A 19,491-nucleotide genomic window follows, 5' to 3' on the forward strand; every position below is an offset into this window, starting at 1 on the left:
GCTGGGGAGACTCCCTGAGAAGGTGACAGCCAGCAGGGCCCTGAGGAAGGTGAGGGGGACTGCTGAGAGAAGGTGGCAGATGTCTTCGGTCCGGCCTAAAGACCCTTGGCTTTATTTGACTTATTTGAAGTACCTTCTTTTTTGGAACCGAAATCTCCCTCTGTCCCCTGGGCTAGAGTGCAGTGGCATCATCATCTACCAGCTCATAGCAACCTCAAACTCCTGGGCTCCAGCGATTCTCCTGCCTCAGCCTCCCAAATAGCTGGGACTAAAGGTGTGTGCAGCCACACCTGGCTAATTTTTCTAGTTTTTGTAGAGATATGGTCTTGCTCTTCCTCAGGCTGGTCTAGAACTCCTGACCTCAAACAATCCTCCCTTCTCCGCCTCTCGGAGTGCTAGGATTCCAGGCCTGAGCTACTGGGCTGCCCTAATAAGCTTTTTTTTTTTTTTTTTTTTTTTTTTTTTTTTTTGAGACACAGTGCCGTGGCCTCAGCCTGGCTCAGAGCAACCTCCAACTCCTGGGCTCAAGCAATCCTCCTGCCTCAGCCTCCCAAGTAGCTGGGACTACAGGTATGTGCCACCATGCCCGGTTAATTTTTTCTATATATTTTTAGTTGTTCACCTAATTTCTTTCTATTTTTAGTAGAGACAGGGTCTTGCTTTTGCTCAGGCTGGTCTCAAACTCCTGGCCTCAAACAGCCCTCCCATCTCCGCCTCTCAGAGTGCTAGGATTCCAGGCCTGAGCCTCCTGGGCCTGCCTAATTAGCATTTTTGATTGCTAAAAATCCAAGCAACCCAAAATGACACAGAGTGAAAGGTGAATGTCTCTCCCACTTCTGGGGTGTCCTCAGTCTTCTTCACCTGAAACAGACACTGTTAGCAGCACTTGTACATGTGACTAGCATGTGTCCACATGTAGACTCTTTGTTCTACATACAAAAGTCTGACTTTTCCAGATTCAAATCCGGGCTCAACTCTTTCCTGGCTGTGACCTAGAGCAAGCGATTTTACTTCCTTGGACCTCAGTTTCCTCAGCTGTATAATGGGAATAATACTCATATTACCTGTCTTATGGTATAGAGAGGATTTCAGGAGTCCATTCATAGAAAGCACTTGGAATGGTGTCTGCTATACAGGAAATACTCCATAAAATTTCCCTCCCTTAGCCAACGTATTATTTTTTTATAGCTGCATAGTATTTCACTGTAATAGGCTATAAAATAGGTAAGTCCCTACTGATGAACATGTAGGTTCATTTATCCACCCAAAAATATGCATTGAGCACAGACCGTGTGCCAAGCACCACGCTGGGGACTGGTGCTGTCGGGTCCTGTCACCGAGATGTGTACCCACGCGGATGGGTACATAGGTAGGAGTTGCTGGTACCAACAGCCACGGGAATTTAAAATGGTCATATGCAGTTCCAATGGCTCTCGAAAGGTCCACTCCGTTAGCACACCCACCTCCAGGGCCTGGCTGGCACCCACACATTTAGGAGGGCACGTTTGGAACCGCTGCCTTTTGGGAAAGGCGCTGACGTGGGCCCCGGCGGCTGCGCTCGGCAGCGGTGGCCCCAGCTAGGCCCGGGGCGCGGCCACACCCCTATGGGGGAGGGGAAGGAGGCCGCCCGAAGGGAGTGGACAGCCCCCGTGTCAGTCTTCCCGAGTCCGGGGTGTAAGATGAGACGGGGAGGGTGGGCCTCACCCCGGGGAGGGCGAGGAGGAACTTCCTGCCCATGCGCCGCAGCGCAGAGGGCGCGCGGGCTGGCCGGCGGGAGGCGCGGCCAGGTCGGCTGGGATCTGGGTGGCGGCCCGCCTGGGGGCGGGAGACCCTGCGGGAGGGCTGGGCTGAGGCCTCCCTGCGCCTCGGCCATATTGAATAGCCACGGCCGAGCCCTCTTTGTCTGCGAGGTCCCCTCGGAAGATCCAGCCGCGTCCCTGGTGCCTGGGTTCAGGAAGAGCCACCAGCAGCCCGCGCGCCCCAACTTCGGGCTGGGACACCCCGTTTCCACCTTGGAGTGGGCTTTGAGCCTGGGCACCGACCTCACTCCGGCTCTCGTAAGCCTCCCGGGATTGGATCCCACAAGTCCTTGGGGACAGCCGGACTTGGCCAAGATTGGACTTGTTGCAGGCGGAGAAGTTGGGAGGAGTTGGCTCATCCCTGGCTGGAGAGGTGAGACTCCGGTCATCGTCGCTGGGACACCCCCCTCCGCACCCCGGCACCCCGCGCCTCCTGCCCCCGCAGGACTAAGAGCTACGGTTCGGTTCGCTTGGGCCCATTGCCCCTCCCCCACATACCACCCTGGAGATCTTAAAGACTCTCGAGAAAAGCCATGTGGGGGGCTGGTTCCCCTGGGGCTTCCTCCCGTCCCCCGACTGCCTGATCCTTTGGAGCGTCCCCGACGTCTGCAAAGATGTGGATTTGGACGTCCTCGTGGAAGCCTTAAAGCCCGTGGGGACCTTTAAGAAGATTGGCAAGGTGTTCCGCAAGGAGGAGGACTCCACGGTGGGCATGCTGCAGATCGGGGAGGACGTCGATTACTTGCTCATCCCCCGCGAGGTCAGGCTGGCCGGGGGCGTCTGGAGGGTCATCTCCAAGCCTGCCACCAAAGAAGCAGAATTTCGGGAGCGGCTGATCCAGTTTCTGGAAGAAGAGGGCCGCACCCTGGAGGACGTGGCCCGCATCATCGAGAAGAGCACCCCGCACCCGCCCCAGCCCCCCAGAAAGCCCAAGGAGCCCCAAGCGAGGAGGAGAGTCCAGCAGATGGTGACTCCTCCGCCCCGCCTGGTCGTGGGCACTTACGACAGCAGCAACGCCAGCGACAGCGAGTTCAGCGACTTCGAGACCTCCAGAGACAAGGGCAACAAAGGTTCGAGGCCCGGCAAGAAGGTGCGCAAAATGCCCGTCAGTTACTTGGGCAGCAAATTCCTCGGAAGCGACCTGGAGAGCGAGGATGATGAGGAGCTGGTCGAGGCCTTCCTCCGGCGAGGGGAGAAGAAGCCGAGCGCGCCCCCTGCGCGCCGCCGCGTCAACCTGCCGGTGCCGATGTTTGAGGACAACCTGGGGCCCCAGGTGTCCAAGGCAGACAGGTGGCGAGAGTATGTCAGCCAGGTGTCCTGGGGGAAGCTGAAGCGCAGGGTGAAGGGTTGGGCCCCGAGGTCCGGCCAGGGGACGGGCGGGGCCCAGCAGGCCTCGACCGCAGGGGAGAGTAACGGAGCGTCGCCGCTGGCCAGCACCAGCCGCGGGGACAACGTGGGGCACGCGGCGGATGGGCGCGTGCCGGAGACCTCCCCCCGAGGATGGAGGCCCAAGATCAACTGGGCCTCCTTCCGGCGCCGTAGGAAGGAGGAGGCAGCCGCCGCTGCGCAGGGGGCAGACAGCCCGGAAGAGCAGGGGGCACCGGCGGCAGATAACCAGGGTGCAGAGGCTGTAGGTGACCAGAGGGAAGGGGCCCCAGCTGTCCAGGGGGCAGAGGCCGCAGATGATCAGAGGGGACAGGCCGGAGCTGACCAGGCTGACCCAGGAGCAGAGGCCCCGAATGCCCAAGGGGCTGAGTCTGCACAGAATGGGGGGGCAGCGTCCCTGGGTGCCCAGGAAGTTGAAGCTTCAGCTGCCCAGGGGGCCCCAGGGCCGACCCCAGGAGCCAGGGCCCGGAAACAGGTCAAGACAGTGAGGTTCCAGACCCCTGGGCGTTTCTCGTGGTTTCGAAAGCGAAGGAGAGCCTTTTGGCACACTGCCCGGTTGCCAACGCTGCCCAAGAGAGTCCCCAGGGCAGGCGAGGCCAGGAGCCTCAGGGTGCTCAGGGCGGAGGCCAGGGCCCAAGTGGAGCAGGAAGAGGAGGGAGAGCGGGAAGACCAGCTGTGAGGCGAAGGCCTGGTCTGCAGAGAGACACCCCGGTGTCCCCTGCCTGGAAGGAGGTGCTTTCTGCTTCCCTGCTTGAAAATGGGGGCTGAGACAGGGGCAGGGCGTGCCTCCCACATCGCCCGCCGCCCAACAGCCCTCTTTTCTTGTCCAAATTTTATCTCTTATGCATTGATTTTTTTTAAAAAAAATACTGACTCCTTGTAGCGATCCAAAAACTGTAAATAAATCGATACAATGGGGTTGCATCCCCTATGATTTTAACTTCCTCAAATGCAACTCTAGGTGCTCGGCTTGAAAAAGGGAGAGAGGCAGAGCAGGGGAGAAATTCCTTTTCTTGTCTCCCTTTTGCCTGCACATTTAACCTTGATTGCCTCCTTGAACTTAAAAAGAGGGCTCAGGCCAACATGCAAATAAAATGTTTACAAATTGATTTCTTGGCTTTGAACTTGGCAACTGACAATGCTCCAGGGTGACTTGGCCCTTGCTGTGGATGATGGGGAGCCCAGTGTTCATGTTGTCACTTTGCTTGCCATCCTGGCGCCCCGGGCTCTGCTGGTTTGGAGGGTGTGGGGCCCACGGTTTGCACGCTTCACCCTGATCTTGGTTACGAGGTATAGAAAAATCGTTTGGGAAACGCATTCAGACTCAGATTCTGAGACTCTTGGCACCAGAGATGTGGCTTTGCTAGAGTAGTCTGTGCATCCCTGGAATCTGTTTGGATCGAGCCGCACAAACATCTGTGCAGCTTGGCCGCTGGACAGGTTGAAAAATCATTGCGACAGGAGCAGACCCCAAAGGGAGGTTGTGCCATAGTATGCCATGATTTCTTGTAACCGGGGAGAAATGGGGTTGCTAAGGGCCTGTGAAGGCTGGGAGGAAGCTGGGGGTGTCTTCTGCATTGCCTTGTGCCCCCTTCACCCCCAGCAGTGAAAAGCAGACAGCAATGAGCACACCCCAACCCTATCGAGGGCAGGAGAAAAGGGACTTCAGGGAGGGGAGTGGTCCAAAGGCCAGTTCTGTCTTCCTGCCTGGCTGCACGCCTGGCCTGAGTTTCTTTTTTTTTCCCTTGGAACGAAAGAATTCCAAACTGCCACCCCCCTTTCTTTTTCTCCCTCCCTGTTGTTTTCTGCTTGGAGGGGTTACTGATCGCCCTGTGGCCTTGCTCTTGGGGGTAGACACTCGGCTATTTAGTTCGTGGCTCACAGCCTGGCATAAAGAGGCCCCAGTGGAGTTTGGAAGAAGGATTAGGTGTGGACCCCACCTGGTGGGTGGACTCGGCAGGTGTCAGGAGGAAGAGCCAGGCTGGCGGGGGAGGTTTCTGGAGCGACTGAGGCATGCTTTCCCTACCAAGCTGCTGGTGACAGTGAGGACTGTCCTTTGCTCCTGCCCACATTGGACGACAGAGGACTCATGGCCTCAGGACACCAGCCCTGGTTGGGGAACTGGAAAGTGAAAGGGAACAGCAAAGACAAAGAGCCCTGGAGAAACTCAGAACAGGGACAAGAGCGGGGGCTGGGAGGGGCGATGGCGTGTGTGTAATAAAGTCTACCTGGAGCGCGACAGTGTGTCTCTGCTCTTCCTTCCTGCAGGGCCCAGAGTTTGGGGGGGTCTTGGGGGAACATTGGGGTCTGTGGGAGGGAGAGGGGTGTGGACCCCTAAGGAGGGCAAGATGGCTATAACCGGGAGCTGTGTGGATTTCAGATATCAGCCAGCCTCGGTAACACTTGGTCATATACACACAAGGCCCCCCCACACACACACAGCCATACTTACAAATTGCAGCATTTGTTCCCATACACAGGACACGCGCACACGCTGCTACCCGCTGTCGCAAACATCCACACGCTCAGCCACGTGTGCACACTCACATCCGATCACGTAGAGACTCAAGAGCCAGTCACAGACAAAGGAGTACCTGCAGAAACACACTTTTCCACACCCTCTCCTTGGGGCTTATTTTTACAGCCCCTCTGAGTAGCCCTGAGGCTTTGGGCAAATCTGTCCCCCTCTGAGTCTCAGCCTGTCCCTCCCTCCAGTGCACACAACCTTCTCTGCGACCCTGTCCCCAGCATGGCAGCCTGAGCAACCAGAGAGGCCCCAGGCGGGGAGGAGCCCGCGGGGACCCGAGATGAGGCAGCAACGGGACCTTCGGGGTTTTTGGTCCAAGGGGGTTTCAAACGCTGCCTGCAGGCCCAGTCCCCACCCGCGTCCGCTCATGCCTCCGCGCTCGCGGTTTCAAATGCACCACGTTTTCCAAGAAGGAAGCCCAGAAACCCAGAGATTTCACTCCAAATCAGCCTGTATCTGGACCAAGCAGCCTCGTTGGCACCAAAGAGAGAATGACAAAACACACACGGAGGCGAGAGGTGCCACCCCAAGACGGGGGCACTTTCTGGGTCCCCTGCCAGGCCCACGGTATGTGGCAGGAGAAGAGGAGACAGCTGGGGGCTGGGGGAGGAGGGGCTCGGAGTCCAGCTGCCTGGCCGCCCCAGCGCGGCCCCTGCGGGCTGTGCGACCTCGGGCGGCCACTGAAGCTCTCGGTGTCTCCACTGGCTGGGGCGGAGCGGGGCCTGCCAGAGCTTCCTCCCGGCGCGGCTCAGGGCGCCCAGGAGGGTGTGATGTGCCCCCCTCGGCGCCAGTTCCCCCAACACGGTGAGCCTGACGGGCCTAGGGCGGCGGTTCTGGGTCCTGGCCACCCGGAATGACCTGGAGCCCGTGCCCAGCGCGCACTTCTGCAATGGTGCGGGGCGCGGCTGGCACATGCGTGGTTCCCGAAGCTTCCAGGTGATTCCAAGGTGCAGCCCGGGCTGACAACCGCGACCGTAGGGGCCTACAGAGACAGCAGACCCCAGGGCGGCGGCTTTCACGGCGGTGGCACGTCCCCACCACCTGGAGGGCCTGGGAAACGCAGATCGCTGGGCCCACCCCCACCCGCGGCGTGGTGTGCAGGTCTGGGTGGGGCGGGTTGTGTATCTAGTCCCCGGGGGACCTGGGTGCGGCGGGTGTCAGGCCCTCACTTTGAGAACCGCTGCCCTGCGGGGACGTCCGCTTTCCGTACCTGGCGCTCCAAGGCCGAGGGGCGCTTTGGCGCTTGCAAGGCCCCGGCCAGTGTCCAGAGCACGCGCAGGCCTGGGGCGCCCCCTGGTGACTATATAGGGCCCTGCAGCTCTTGTGGGTTGACATCCCTTCAGCAGCCCCGGATGAGGGGGACGCGGCACCCTATGCAAGGGGCGGGGCCTGCACTGGGGAAGGCGGGGCTTAAGTGGACACAAGGCTTTGGGAACCCGATTGTGGCGGGGATGGGTCATTTTATGGCCCTGCGCCCCTGACTTCTCCTTCTAGTATCTGATCACAAATCCGGGAGTCTCTGGGCGCCCTGTCCCCGTCTGCGCAGGCCGTGGGGCCAGCACGAGTTCAGCGTCGAGGTCCCCGGCGGGGGCACGCTCTGTAACAGTCCACGTGCCTCGTCCCCAGCGACCTCTGCACGCCCGTCTCATGGTGGCCTCACTTCTTATCTCCAGTCCAACTAGGCAGCGCCCTGTGGAGGCAGGTGGCCTGTTTTGGAGACACTGTGTCACCTGCGCCGGCACTGAGCCTGGCACGGGAGGGGCTGGCAGTCACACGTCAAGACGCCCCTATCATCACAGCCCTGGCTCTTCCCACGTCCTGTCCTGCGCTTCCCGCCCGCCTCCTCCCGCCGCACCCCTTCGCCTCCCCAGGTGCGCTCACGTGTCCCGGTCTCCCTGGGGCTTCCCAGACCACCCTGCTGACGACCCCTGCAAACTCTCTCCCGCCCTGACTCCCCTCGGGCCTGCCCTGGGGGACTTTTCTCCCCGCCGTCCTCACTGCCTAACGCGCAGACCGTGTCCTCACGCGTTGTCCCCTGCCTGCGCCGCCGCAGGGACGCTCGGGAGGGTCCGGTTTCCTGCACCTGGAATGGGAACACGGGGACCCTGGATGAATCTCCCCATGGCGCGGACGCGCTCTGGCCTCTTCCCGGCCGGGCTTCTCTCCCACGAGGGGGCGGCCGCTGCGTCCCCCGTCCCGGCGCCCCCGGCCGCTCCGGCCCCGCGCAGGGCGGACGCTGCCCCTCTGCGCGTCCCGCGCTTCCCTCCGGACCTCAGGCCCTCACCCGGCGGCCCCTGCGACCTCAAACGCTCCTCCCCGCGTCCCCTCGGCCCACTCCCTGCAGGGGGAGTATCTTTCCAGCACTTTCTTCGCCAGGCGCATCCCGGCTCTGGCTCGCCCAGTCCGCGTGGTTCACTCCGTCGGTTCGTCATTCTCCAGATGTCAACTGAGCGGCCACCGCGCGCCGGCTCGGCGCTGGGGCTGGGAACAAGACAGGCCACACCTGTCCCCAGGGAGCTGCGCCTGCGCGGCTCTGCTGCCTCTCCCCTGCACGCCCACCTGTCCCCTACCGGGTAGGACCCCTCAGCCACCGCCCCGGAGTCCTGATCCCGGGGCTGCTGCCGCTGCAGCTTATGGGGCCCAGGTGGGAGGTGGAAAGCGCGAGGCAGGGGACGCCATGTGGGGGTAGCAGCAGCGACAGCCACCGCGGTGAACCAGGGGCTCCTGGGTCCCGTAGGTAGCGGTCCCCAACCTTTTTGGCACCAGGGACCTTTTTCTTGGGAGACAATTTTTCCACGAACCGTCGAGTGGGGGATGGTTTCAGGATGATTCAAGCGCATTCCATTTATTGTGCACTTTATTTCTATTATTATTCCGTTGTAATATATAATGAAATAATTACACGACTAGGTGGGGAGCTAGGGGTGGGGGTGGGGAGGAGGCAGACGGAGCTGCGGCCTGCCAGAGTGCGTCTGGGTGGAAGAAGAGCAGACTTGGCAGGGGTTAGAGCCACAGGGGACCCAGGGGGCTCAGGGGCTCCATAGGTGTCTAAGGGCTGCAGAGCTGGAGCTGGCCCAGAGTGGGGGTGAGGGCTGGGCAGGGGACACAGTCACTAGAGAAGCAAAGGTTACTGGGTGCAAATCAGCCACAGGGCAGTTCCGGGGTGTTCTGGGTGAACATCAGCCACGAAGGTGGGGCGTCTCCCTGTGCCCTTAGGCCCAGAGCCAGAGAGAACAGGTCACAGTGCTTAATTCAGCTTTCCTAGAGGATGCATGGGGCACAGTACACAAGGAGAGGAGCCTATTTGTGCTCTGGGAGAAGTGACACTTGAGCCCTCCTCACCCACGGGCATGGCCAGAGGCCGCTGGCCCAGGGCCAGGTACCCAAATCCATCAGCCCCCAGGGAGGAGGGGGTTTCTTCCCCAGCCCCAGGGATACCTCTCCTGCTCCTCCGTGGGCTGGTCACTGTCCAGGGAGGTCCCTGCCGCCACGTGGGGGGCAGCCTCCGAGCACGGAGAAGTGTCCACATGCTGCTTCTGCACCTGGGTGACCCTGGCTTGGGCTGCAGACAGTCCGCTCTGGGCTGTGAGGACCTGCCCAGGCCCCTGCGCCTTCCAAGAAACAAGCAGGGCAGGGCTCTCCTAGCACAATGGGTTCCTCACCTCCTGGGGACGGAAATTTGGACAAGGAAACACAACACACTGCCCCAGGCAGAGACCAGAAGGTGTGAGCAGGGCGTGAGGGAGACCACTGTTTAGGGACAACATCAAGCTTGGCAGGGAAGGCTGAAGCACAGGGCACAGCAGGGACACACACACACACACACACACACACTACTGAAGCACTTGGGACAGCAGGTGCCAAGGCCCCGCAGCGCCGGCCCAGCTGACTCCAGGCAAAGGCAGGGCAGGGCAGCAGTTTCCTACGTGGGGACATTTCCTCCTCTATAAGGACAGACCCACTGACCAGTTCTGCTCCCGAGAGCCTCTGCCCCTCACATGAGGGCAGAGGTCAGGGGTCCCTCTGGCCTTTAATTCACTCTGAGAGTGAACCGAGGCCCCCCACTGTCAGCCCCAGGGGAGAGTGGGGACCCAGGGGACCATGGCCCACTCTGCCCAGAGAAGCCAGAAATCTGGATTTTATGTCAATTACTCCCAATTGAACATAAATAAACGGAAAATAATTAGAATTTTTGGTAAACTGCAGTCTGAGGGACAATTTCAGCCTGTGGATGGGGGCAGGTGGCCGGGGCCTTGGGCTGGTCATTTGTATCAGCTGCGTGTCCAGCGGGCGGGGCTGGGGTGTCGTCTCTTTCCTCCCCCTCCTCCTCCGCCCCCAAGTTGCCATCCCATACCCCCCTCCCGTCTCCTGCTCCCTCTCTTCCTCCTCCTCCTCCTCCCAGCCCCCATCTGCCTCTCAGGCTTTCCTTTCTAGAATCATCTCCTCCCCGTATCAGGGAGCTTCTGCCTTCAGTGCTCGGCTACATCCTGACACCACTGGGCGAGCGGGTGGCCCCGCCTCCATCGCAGACCCCAGGCCCAATCAGTGGGGGTAGGGGACAACAGCGGCCTTCAGCGCTGGCCAGGAGCAGGTGTCTGGAAGGGTCGGGCCCCTCCAGAGCCATAAAGAGCTCACAGGTGCCGGGTGTGCACCTGCACACTCGGGGCCGCGCCCCGGCCCCCAAAGACACCCGACTCGGGTATCCCCAACCCGCGACTCAGCCCCGGCGGCTGCTGCCTCCCGGGGCCCCTTTTCCTTTTTCCTTCCCCCATCAGGGCTTCTTCCGTCAGGATGGCGCGCGCCCGGGGACAGGCACCGCGGGGCACCTGCGTTCAGCGGGGGCGGCCTCTGCTGGAGGGGGGAGGGGACAGGGGTGGGCGGGGCGCCTGCGGGCGCCCTGCGGGCCGCGCTCCGGCGGGCCGTCCTCTTTGGGCGCCTCTAGCGGCATCTGGGGGGCAGCTTCTGGCCCCGACGAGCCTTCCTCCCGCGCGCGGACTTGGAGCCGGCGGGCGGCTGGCCCTTGGCGTCGCCGGCCTTGGCGTTGGCCCCGGCGCCCGCGCTGCCCTTCTTCTTCTTGCCGCCCGCCGCTTCGGCCTTGGCCTCGGCCCGGCTCGCGGCTTTCTTCTCCTGAGCCACGGCCTGGCCGCCCCCGCGGGTCGCGCGAGCCTTGGGCGGGGCGGGGGCGGGGGCGGCTGCGGGGCCCGCGCCGGCCTGAGCCGGGCCCCGGGGGCCGGTGCGCGCCCTCTTGGCGCGGGGCTTCCTGGACGCCGGGTCCTCGGGCTCCGACTCCTCGCTCTCCGCGTCCTCCGACTCCTCCTGCGACTCTTCGTCCGAAGCCTCCCCCGACTCCTCGCGGGCGGCCAGCAGGGCCAAGACCTCCCCGAGCTTGCCCTCGGCGTACGGGAACTGCGCGCCCTCCCAGGCCTTCTGCTTCTCCTCCGCCGTCAGCCCGTCAGCCATGTCCTGGGCGGCCAGGAGCGCCACCAGCTCCAGGAGGCCGCACTCCTCCTCGCCGTCCCCGCCCCAGCCCCCGAGCAGCCCGCCCTGGGCCTTCTTGCCCGGGAAGGGGATGTCCGGGTCGGCCAGGCTCGAAATGCACTCCAGAAGGTTCCCGTCGTCCTCGGCCTTCCTCAGGATGATGGCGTCCACCTCGAGGCCTGCCTCCTTCACCCTCACGCGGGTCCCGGAGGTGTCCTTGGACATGACGGACAAGATCTGCGGAAGGGCATCTTTTTTGTCTTTCTTGTCGCTCAAGCCCAGCGACTCGATCACAGAGGCGATTTTCAGCATCTCTTCCCGGGCCGAGGGGATCGAGGGGTCTGTGTATGCCACGATGGCCACGAACTCGGGGTTGTCCATCTCGTTTTCCTGCTCCTCGCTGTCCTGCGAGGTGGTCTCCGAAGCGTCGCTGTCCATCAGCTCCTCGTCGGGGGCATCTCTCACTGCCAGCAGGGCCACCAAGTCGGGGACATCGCTCCCTTCTTGTTTGGTGTTCAAGCGGACAGACTCAGCCCCCGGGGTCTCCTTCTCTGTCTTCTCCTTCTTGGTTTTGTCGGCGACGGTGACCAGGGCCAGGAACTCCCGGGTACTGTCCTCCTCGCCCGCGGGGCTCTGGAGGGCCCACTTCTTCGCGAGCTCCTTCGCCGCACCCTGGAGCGCTGCGTACAGCGCGCTCTGGTCCTGGTCCCCGGTCAAGTCCCCCTCCTCGATCTCCCGGATCACGAAGCCCAGGCTGTCGTCGGAGGAGTCGTCGGACTCGCTCTCCGCGGGGGTGGAGGGGCGCCCGCCCCGCCCCCTCTTCCTGCCCTTCTGAGCCAACCTGTTGCTTCTGGCCCTGTTCCTGCGACCCCGACGGCCCCTCCTAGCACTCCTGCCTGCCCCGGAAGGAGCGCCCGCCTTCCCGGCTGCCTGCCCGGACCCCTGGGCCTGGGTCTCCGAAGCGGGCGCGGTGGGTTTGTCCCCCAGGGCCTTGGACAGAGCGACCTGCGCAGGCCTCTCGTCCAGCAGCAGGCGTCTCATCTGCCTCAGGAATCGCGTGTCCTGCGCAGGCTTCTTACACAGAACCCTCCAGACCCCGTCCTTGCCCGGGATCTCCCTGGGGACGGCAGCGCGATCAATGTCCTCCGCAAACTCCAGCAGCGCGGCCCTGGCCTTCTCGCTCCTCACGGCCCTCACGTTGCGCAGCTTGAACGTGCCCAGGGGCAGGAAGGTTGGCTGCAGGACGGCTTCGATGTCCGCCTGCTCCAGGCCCTCCGGGATGCCGGTGACCAGCAGGGCCCTGCGCACGTCCACCTTCAGCTCCCTGCACCAGTCCTGCAAAAGGCTCATGGCCATGGTGGCGCCCCTGGGTGCGATCTCGGGGCAGGAGGGAGGTTCAATCTGCCAGTAACAGCCTGGGAAGGCTTAGAGTTCAGGTTCAGGTGGCTGTGGCGCGGCCGGGCGGCGGGGTGGGAGGGGCTCCAGGCCGCGGCCGCCTGCTGCGTAGCTGGACACAGTGGCCTCCCCCAGGACCCCTCCCCAGGGCCGTCCGAGGATCCGCAGGGGGCTTACGTGTCTGCTCTTCAGGGCAGGCCCAGCCGCTCCATCCCTTTGTCCCTAACACAGGCCTGAGGGGCTCGGGCAGCGGGGGCCAGTGCGGAGGGCGCACCTGGAGGGGCGTGGGGGATGGGAGCCACCGCTCGCTCGGGCTGCCGCGGAGTCTGATCGCGCACCCTCGGCTCCGCTCTCAGCAATTCCGCAGCGATGAGGTGTCTCGGACCTGCGCCTGCGCAGGCGGACCGCCATGGCCCTCCCTCCCTTCGCCCCCTCCCCGCTGGTCCTTGTCTCCATAGCAACGCTGCAGGCTGGAGCTGGGGTCAGCGTCGCAGTGGTCTGAGGACCCTCTCTTAAAGGGTCCGATGGGAGGGAGGACTTGATGGCTGGGAGCGCCACCTTCGTTGATCAGCAAACACCAAGGTCGAATTGGCAGGGGGCCAGACATCACTCAAGGAGACCGGACCTCATTCAAGGGACAGAGGCATCCTGGGGGGGGGGCGGTACAGGCTTGAGTCAGGGTTTTAATTCCCCTTCCCAGTGGACAGACAGGTGGAATTCAGGGGTCTACAGACCTAACTCAAGGGGCACTGGTGGGAACTCACAGTGGGGCCAGGAGCCTCTTGGGATACTAGCCTCATTCAGTCTGTGGGTCTCAGCATCATAGGAGGGGACCCAGGCCCTATCCATAAGCGACAGGCATCATCCTGGGTACACTGGCCTCACTTACGGGGTGTGGGCCTCACTCAGTGGGACCAGACCTCACTCCCATGTGTGTCCGTGTATTCCTAACTCTGCTTGTACAATTAAACCTGTATTTTTGTACACGGTTTTGAACGTGTATATGTGTGATTGTGACGTCAGACATGAATACTGCAAGAAAGCACGTCCCTTTTCTGGAACTGAGAGTGGGACATGTGAACAGCAGTCACAGCTACCCTGACCGTGCTTCGCCGTCCTTTGTGGGACCATTAGACTGTCCCTACCCCATGTTAATCAGGCCCTGGGGCCCGGCTGTTGAGTTTATGTCCCATCTCCTACAGCTTTCCTCTAGCCCCTCTGTAACTCTGGGAATGTTCTGGAGCTTTTCTCAGCCTCAGTTTGCTCCTCTGTGAAATGGCAACAACCCCTGTCCCTGCCTCAAAGGATTCTTATTTGGGTTAAAGGGAATGACCCGTGAAAGCACTTAGAAGACAGCCTGGCCCCCATGGGTGCTCCGAAAAAGGTGACCATGAGAAGTATTTATTAAGAACTCACCATTATAAAAGCATCTGTTATATAATAAGCAAACTATGTATTTACCATCTCATCTCGAGTTTTTTGTTTGATTTTTTTTTTTACATTTGAAGAGTTTAATTGCAAGGTTGCCATGGCAACCGGGCCATGGGCAAATGCTTACTCACTCCTCTTATTTTCCCTGCTTTGTTCTCCTCTCCCCTTCCCGATCCCCAGCTGGATGTAACTCTTCTCTCCAGAGCAGTGTCGCCCGACAGGAATCGGAAGCCAGCCCGATTTGCGGACCGCATGCGTCATGTGAAATTTTCCAGCGGCCATCTTCAATAAATAAAAAGAAGCAGGTGAAGTGAATTTAAAGAATAGATTTTTCTTTCTCCAGAAATATACAAAGGAGGGGGGGCGTCATCCCCACGTGTTATCGATATAAAATAATCGGTAATGAAATATCATACATTCTTTTGTTCATAATGAGTCCTTTTGGAGCAGCCACATTTCAAGGGCTCGACAGCCACACAGGGCCACTGGGAATTTGTTCTGAGGAATTCATTAGGGGTGTGTGTGTGTGTGCAAACATGTTCCGCACAGCTGTTATTTATAACCCTGCAAAATTGGAAAACATAACAAAAAGATAAACAGGAAGCTGGTACTTTTCTAAGTCTGGGGTGGATGGCATGGGTAAAAAATTCTTGTAAAAATGAAGATTCATAGGCCGGGTGCGGTGGCTCACGCCTGTAATCCTAGCTCTCTGGGAGGCTGAGGCAGGCGGATCGCTCGAGGTCAGGAGTTCGAAACCAGCCTGAGCAAGAGTGAGGCCCTGATGTACTATAAATAGAAAGAAATTAATTGGCCAACTAATATATATAGAAAAATATTAGCCGGGCATGGTGGTGCATGCCTGTAGTCCCAGCTACTCGGGAGGCTGAGGCAGGAGGATCGCCTGAGCCCAGGAGTTTGAGGTTGCTGTGAGCTAGGCTGACGCCACGGCACTCACTCTAGCCTGGACAACAAAGTGAGACTCTGTCTCAAAAAAAAAAAAAAAGATTCATATACTACGTATATAATCCACTCACTTAAAGTGTACAAGGCAATGGCTTCTAGTATAGTCACAAAGTTGTACAACCATCACCATGATCAATTTATTTATTTATATTTTTTATTTATTTATTTATTTTTGAGACTTATTTTATTTTTGAGATTTAGTTATTATTTATTTATTTATTTATTTTTAGACTCGCTTTTTTAGCCCGGCTAATTTTTCTCTATATATTAGTTGGCCAATTAATTTCTTTCTATTTATAGTAGAGACGGGGTCTTGCTCTGGCTCAGGCTGGTTTCGAACTCCTGACCTCGAGCGATCCGCCCGCCTCGGCCTCCCAGAGTGCTGGGATTACAGGCGTGAGCCACCGCACCGGGCCTACCATGATCAATTTAAAAACCTGTCCATCACCCTCCAAACTGCAGAGCGGGAGACTTTTTCTGCTTCCCACAGAGGCACTGTAAATGCCACCTGGCAGCCAGCCCTGCGCTTGGCCAATGACCAGGCAAGCCGCTTCATCCCCTCGTGTCTCTGTGACCCTGCTGTGATCGCCAGGTCTCGGGGATGCAAGAGGAAATCTGTGTGAGCGATGAAACAACGCCCGGGCCTGAGTGTGTTCCTGGGACCCAGGTTTCATTCTCGGTGTGGGACAGGACAGTGGGACACACTTGTGGAGGGGACACCGGCGCCCCAAGGAGCGTCTGGTTTGCAGGAGGATCCGCAGGTTACAGGGCTGAATTGTGGCACCCCAAAATTCACATGGGAAAGCCCTGACCCCCAGTGTGACCCCGGCATGGGCAGGGGAAGCGCAGAGACCACTGTGAGCCCCAGCCCTCCCTCCCCCACGCCCCGCTCTCCCCCTGCCTGGTGTTGGGGGGGGGGGCGGTCAGAGGCAGTTGTTGAGTTACAGATTCTGCACCCACACAGATGGGGTTCGAGTCAGGCCAGACCGCCTGGATTCCGATTCCAGTGCTGTGTGACCATCCGCAAGCTACGTTCCCTCTCTGAGCCTCAGTTTCCTCCATCTGTAAAATGTGCGTGATGAAAGCACTTAAACTTGCGTTCAAGCAATCTGAGTGCTTCCAACAGTGCCTGGGATAGAGTAAGAGCTATAGAAATAATAATTATCATAATTAGTATTGAATTGCAGCTCCCCACTTTCAGGGCTGAATCAATCCGGGCACGTTATTCGGTCCCAGCGGCAGCGGCGGGTCTTTCACCAGCGGCCCTGGAGCGCCCCCTGGTGGGCAACCCTCGTCCCTCCCTCCTAGCCTTCTAGGACCTGGCGACACGCGGGAGTCTCGGGCACTCTTTTCTGGGCCTGAACGAGCTGCGGGCCCGAGAATATTAGCACCTAGGCCTGGCGGGGTGCAGGGAAAGATTTCTTTCTTCACGTTGATTTTGTTTTTGTGGAGATTTTTGGTTTTGGTTTTGAGACAGAGTCTGGCTCTGTCGCCCGGGCTAGAGTGCCGTGGTGTCATCATAACTCACAGCAACTTCCAACTCCTGGGCTCAAGCAATCCTCCTGCCTCAGCCTCCCGAGTAGCTGGGACTACAGGTGCCTACCCCACCACACCCAATTTGTGTGTGTGTGTGTGTTGTGTGTGTGTTGTGGAGACAGGGTCTCACTTTTTCCCCAAGCTGGACTCGAACTCTCAAACTCCTGGCCTCAGCCTCAGCCTCAACCTCCCAAATTGCTGGGATTAGGCCGGGTGCGGTGGCTCACACCTGTAATCCTAGCACTCTGGGAGGCCAAGGCGGGAAGACTGCTCAAGGTCAGGAGTTCGAAACCAGCCTGAGCCAGAGCGAGACCCCATCTCTACTAAAAATAGAAAGAAATTAATTGGCTAACTAAAATATATAGAAAAAATTAGCCGGGCATGGTGGCGCATGCCTGTAGTCCCAGCTACTCGGGAGGCTGAGGCAGGAGGATTGCTTGAGCCCAGGAGTTTGAGGTTGCTGTGAGCTAGGCTGACGCCACGGCACTCACTCTAGCCTGGGCAACAGTGAGACTGTCTCAAAAATAATAATAATAATAATAATAATAAAATAATTGCTGGGATTACAGACGTAAGCCACAGCACCCAGCCCTACGTGCCCAGTTCTGAATGCATAACTAGAATACACATGCTTAGCAGCTGGCAGAATCCTCACATCTGTCCCCTAACCTATGGCCATTGTGGTGGGAAAGGCCAGATGGAAGCCACAGAGCTGCCTCTGCAACAGCAGAAGGAGGCTGGGCCTAGCTCCTAGCACTCTGGGAGGCAAAGGTGGGAGGATCGCTCAAGTTCAGGAGTTCAAGACCAGCCTGAGCAAGAGCCAGACCCCATCTCTACTAAAAATAGAAAGAAATTAATTGGCCAACTAAAAATATATAGAAAAAATTAGCCAGGCATGGTGGCGCATGCCTGTAGTCCCAGCCACTTGGGAGGCTGAGGCAGGAGGATCGCTTGAGCCCAGGAGTTTGAGGTTGCTGTGAGCTAGGCTGATGCCACGGCACTCTAGCCTGGGCAACGGAGTGAGACTCTGTCCTAAAAAAGTAAAAGAGAGACAGAAGGGTCCCGGAGAACAACTGTGGGTTATCAGCACCTTAACCAAGTGGGGACTCCAACTGCAGCTGCTGTACCACGTGGTTTCATTACTTGAGCAAATTGACACATCCCCTAATACCTGATACGCAGCTGCTCATCTGGGGAATGTCTTTTTCCCCAACCCTGTCGGTAGAACCCACCAGAAGCAGTCTGCTTTCACACGGCAAGGCCAGCAATACACCTTCGCTGGCCCACTTTGGGGGTCGATGGACTCTCCAGCCCTGTGTCATGATGCCATCTACAGGCATCTCGATCCCCTTTCCCTTCCATAAGATGCCATGCTGGTCCGTTACATGCATGACGTCATGCGAGTTGGACCTAGTGAGCAGGAAGCAGCAATTAAACAGGACTTACTAGTAAGACATTTGGGTGTCACAGGTTGGGAAATCAATTTGGCTAAAATTCAGGGGTCTTCTACCTCTGTGAAACTTCTAGGGCTTCCATAGTGTGGGGTATGTCAAGATTTTCTTTCTTGTCTTTCTTTCTCTCTCTTTTCTTTTCTTTTCTTTTCTTTTCTTTTCTTTTCTTTTCTTTTCTTTTCTTTTCTTTTCTTTTCTTTCTGAGACAGAGTCTCACTTTGTTGCCCAGGCTAGAGTGAGTGCCGTGGCGTCAGCCTAGCTCACAGCAACCTCAAACTCCTGGGCTCAAGCGATCCTCCTGCCTCAGCCTCCCGAGTAGCTGGGACTACAGGCATGCACCACCATGCCCGGCTAATTTTTTGTATATATATTTTTAGTTGGTCAATTAATTTCTATTTTTAGTAGAGACAGTGTCTTGCTCAGGCTGGTTTCGAACTCCTGACCTTGAGCAATCCGCCTGCCTCAGCCTCCCAGAGTGCTAGGATTACAGGTGTGAGCCACCACGCCTGGCCTCAAGATATTCTTTCTAAGGGGAAAGTTAGGTTGTCATAGTGGGTCCTTCCTGCAATCAAGAAAGAAGCAGAACACCTAGTGGGCCCATTTGCATCTGGGAGGCGACACATTCCTCATCTGGGTGTGTTACTCTAGCCCATCTATTGACCGACCCCAAAAGCTGCTCGTTTTGCGTGGGGCGCAGAGCAGGAGAAGGCTCCGCGCCAGGTCCAGGCTGCTCTGCCACTTGGGCTTAGGACCCAGCAGGCTTGAAGTGGCAGTGGCAGAGAGGGCGCTGTTTGGGGCCTTTGGCAGGTCCCCATAGGTAAAGTGCAACACAGACCCTTGGGTTCTGGAGCAAAGCCCTGCTATCACCCTGCTCAGAGCCACCCATGGCTCCCCAAAGCTCTCAGCAGAAAGCCCTGGCTGCTCCCCACGGCCATGCACGACTTGTCACCAAAGCCTCCTCTACTCACCTCCTGGGTGCCAGGCTCTGCTCGCCTGTGGGCCTTGGCCACATGCTCTTTCTGCCTGGAGTACAAAGCCCCCCACCCCCCGGGAGACCCCCTGACACGTGTCCAGAGACCCACCGTCCCCAAGCCCTCGCCCACTCTCGCACACCCCTGTGGGAGCTGAAAGGTCATTTCAGCCCATTTGGGGACAGAACCCACCCCAGGAAGCCCACCAGGTTCCTCCTCAGGCCCACCAGGACCAGCGGGAGTGGGGACTGGCCCAACGCACTAGGCTTCAGGGCAGCAACAGGGCTCTGCGTGGGGACACAGGGCTAAGGCCTGGGGCCAGGTCAGCAGGTGCGTGGCCAGGGCAGGCCCCCACCAGACTGCCAGACGGGGGACGACCCCTGAGAACGAGAAGGGGGGCTCTTCCTGCAAACTAGGACTGGGGAGGGTGCCCCCTCCCCTGCTCCCCGCCACACCTGCCCCCTAGGCAGCCTGCTCCTCGGATGCGGCCCCAGTCTCACCCTCCACACAGCATCGCAAACTGCACCCCCCTCTCCCCTTTTCTAAACCTTTCT

General features: G+C 59.0%; 2 protein-coding genes and 1 long non-coding RNA gene across 3 annotated transcripts; 2 read left to right on the forward strand and 1 right to left on the reverse strand.

Moving 5' to 3' along the window:
- Positions 1 to 1,675: 1,675 nt before the first annotated feature.
- CCDC8 (coiled-coil domain containing 8 subunit of 3M complex) lies at positions 1,676 to 5,420 on the forward strand. The gene has a single exon (XM_012761488.3). It carries the CDS (start codon positions 2,512 to 2,514, stop codon positions 3,862 to 3,864), a length of 1,353 nt encoding a protein of 450 aa, XP_012616942.1. The 5' UTR covers positions 1,676 to 2,511; the 3' UTR covers positions 3,865 to 5,420.
- A 2,988-nt stretch (positions 5,421 to 8,408) lies between these two features.
- On the reverse strand, positions 8,409 to 12,960 carry PNMA8B (PNMA family member 8B). The gene has a single exon (XM_012761489.3). It carries the CDS (start codon positions 12,544 to 12,546, stop codon positions 10,651 to 10,653), a length of 1,896 nt encoding a protein of 631 aa, XP_012616943.1. The 5' UTR covers positions 12,547 to 12,960; the 3' UTR covers positions 8,409 to 10,650.
- Positions 12,961 to 13,635: 675 nt separating this feature from the next.
- Positions 13,636 to 14,327, forward strand: LOC142861175 (uncharacterized). Its single transcript, XR_012912560.1, has 2 exons — positions 13,636 to 13,969; positions 14,197 to 14,327. It is a non-coding gene; the product is annotated as an uncharacterized LOC142861175 (long non-coding RNA).
- The last annotated feature ends 5,164 nt before the right edge of the window (positions 14,328 to 19,491 follow it).

The sequence above is a fragment of the Microcebus murinus genome, chromosome 16, assembly GCF_040939455.1.
Source record: "Microcebus murinus isolate Inina chromosome 16, M.murinus_Inina_mat1.0, whole genome shotgun sequence".
Classification (NCBI taxonomy): domain Eukaryota; kingdom Metazoa; phylum Chordata; class Mammalia; order Primates; family Cheirogaleidae; genus Microcebus; species Microcebus murinus.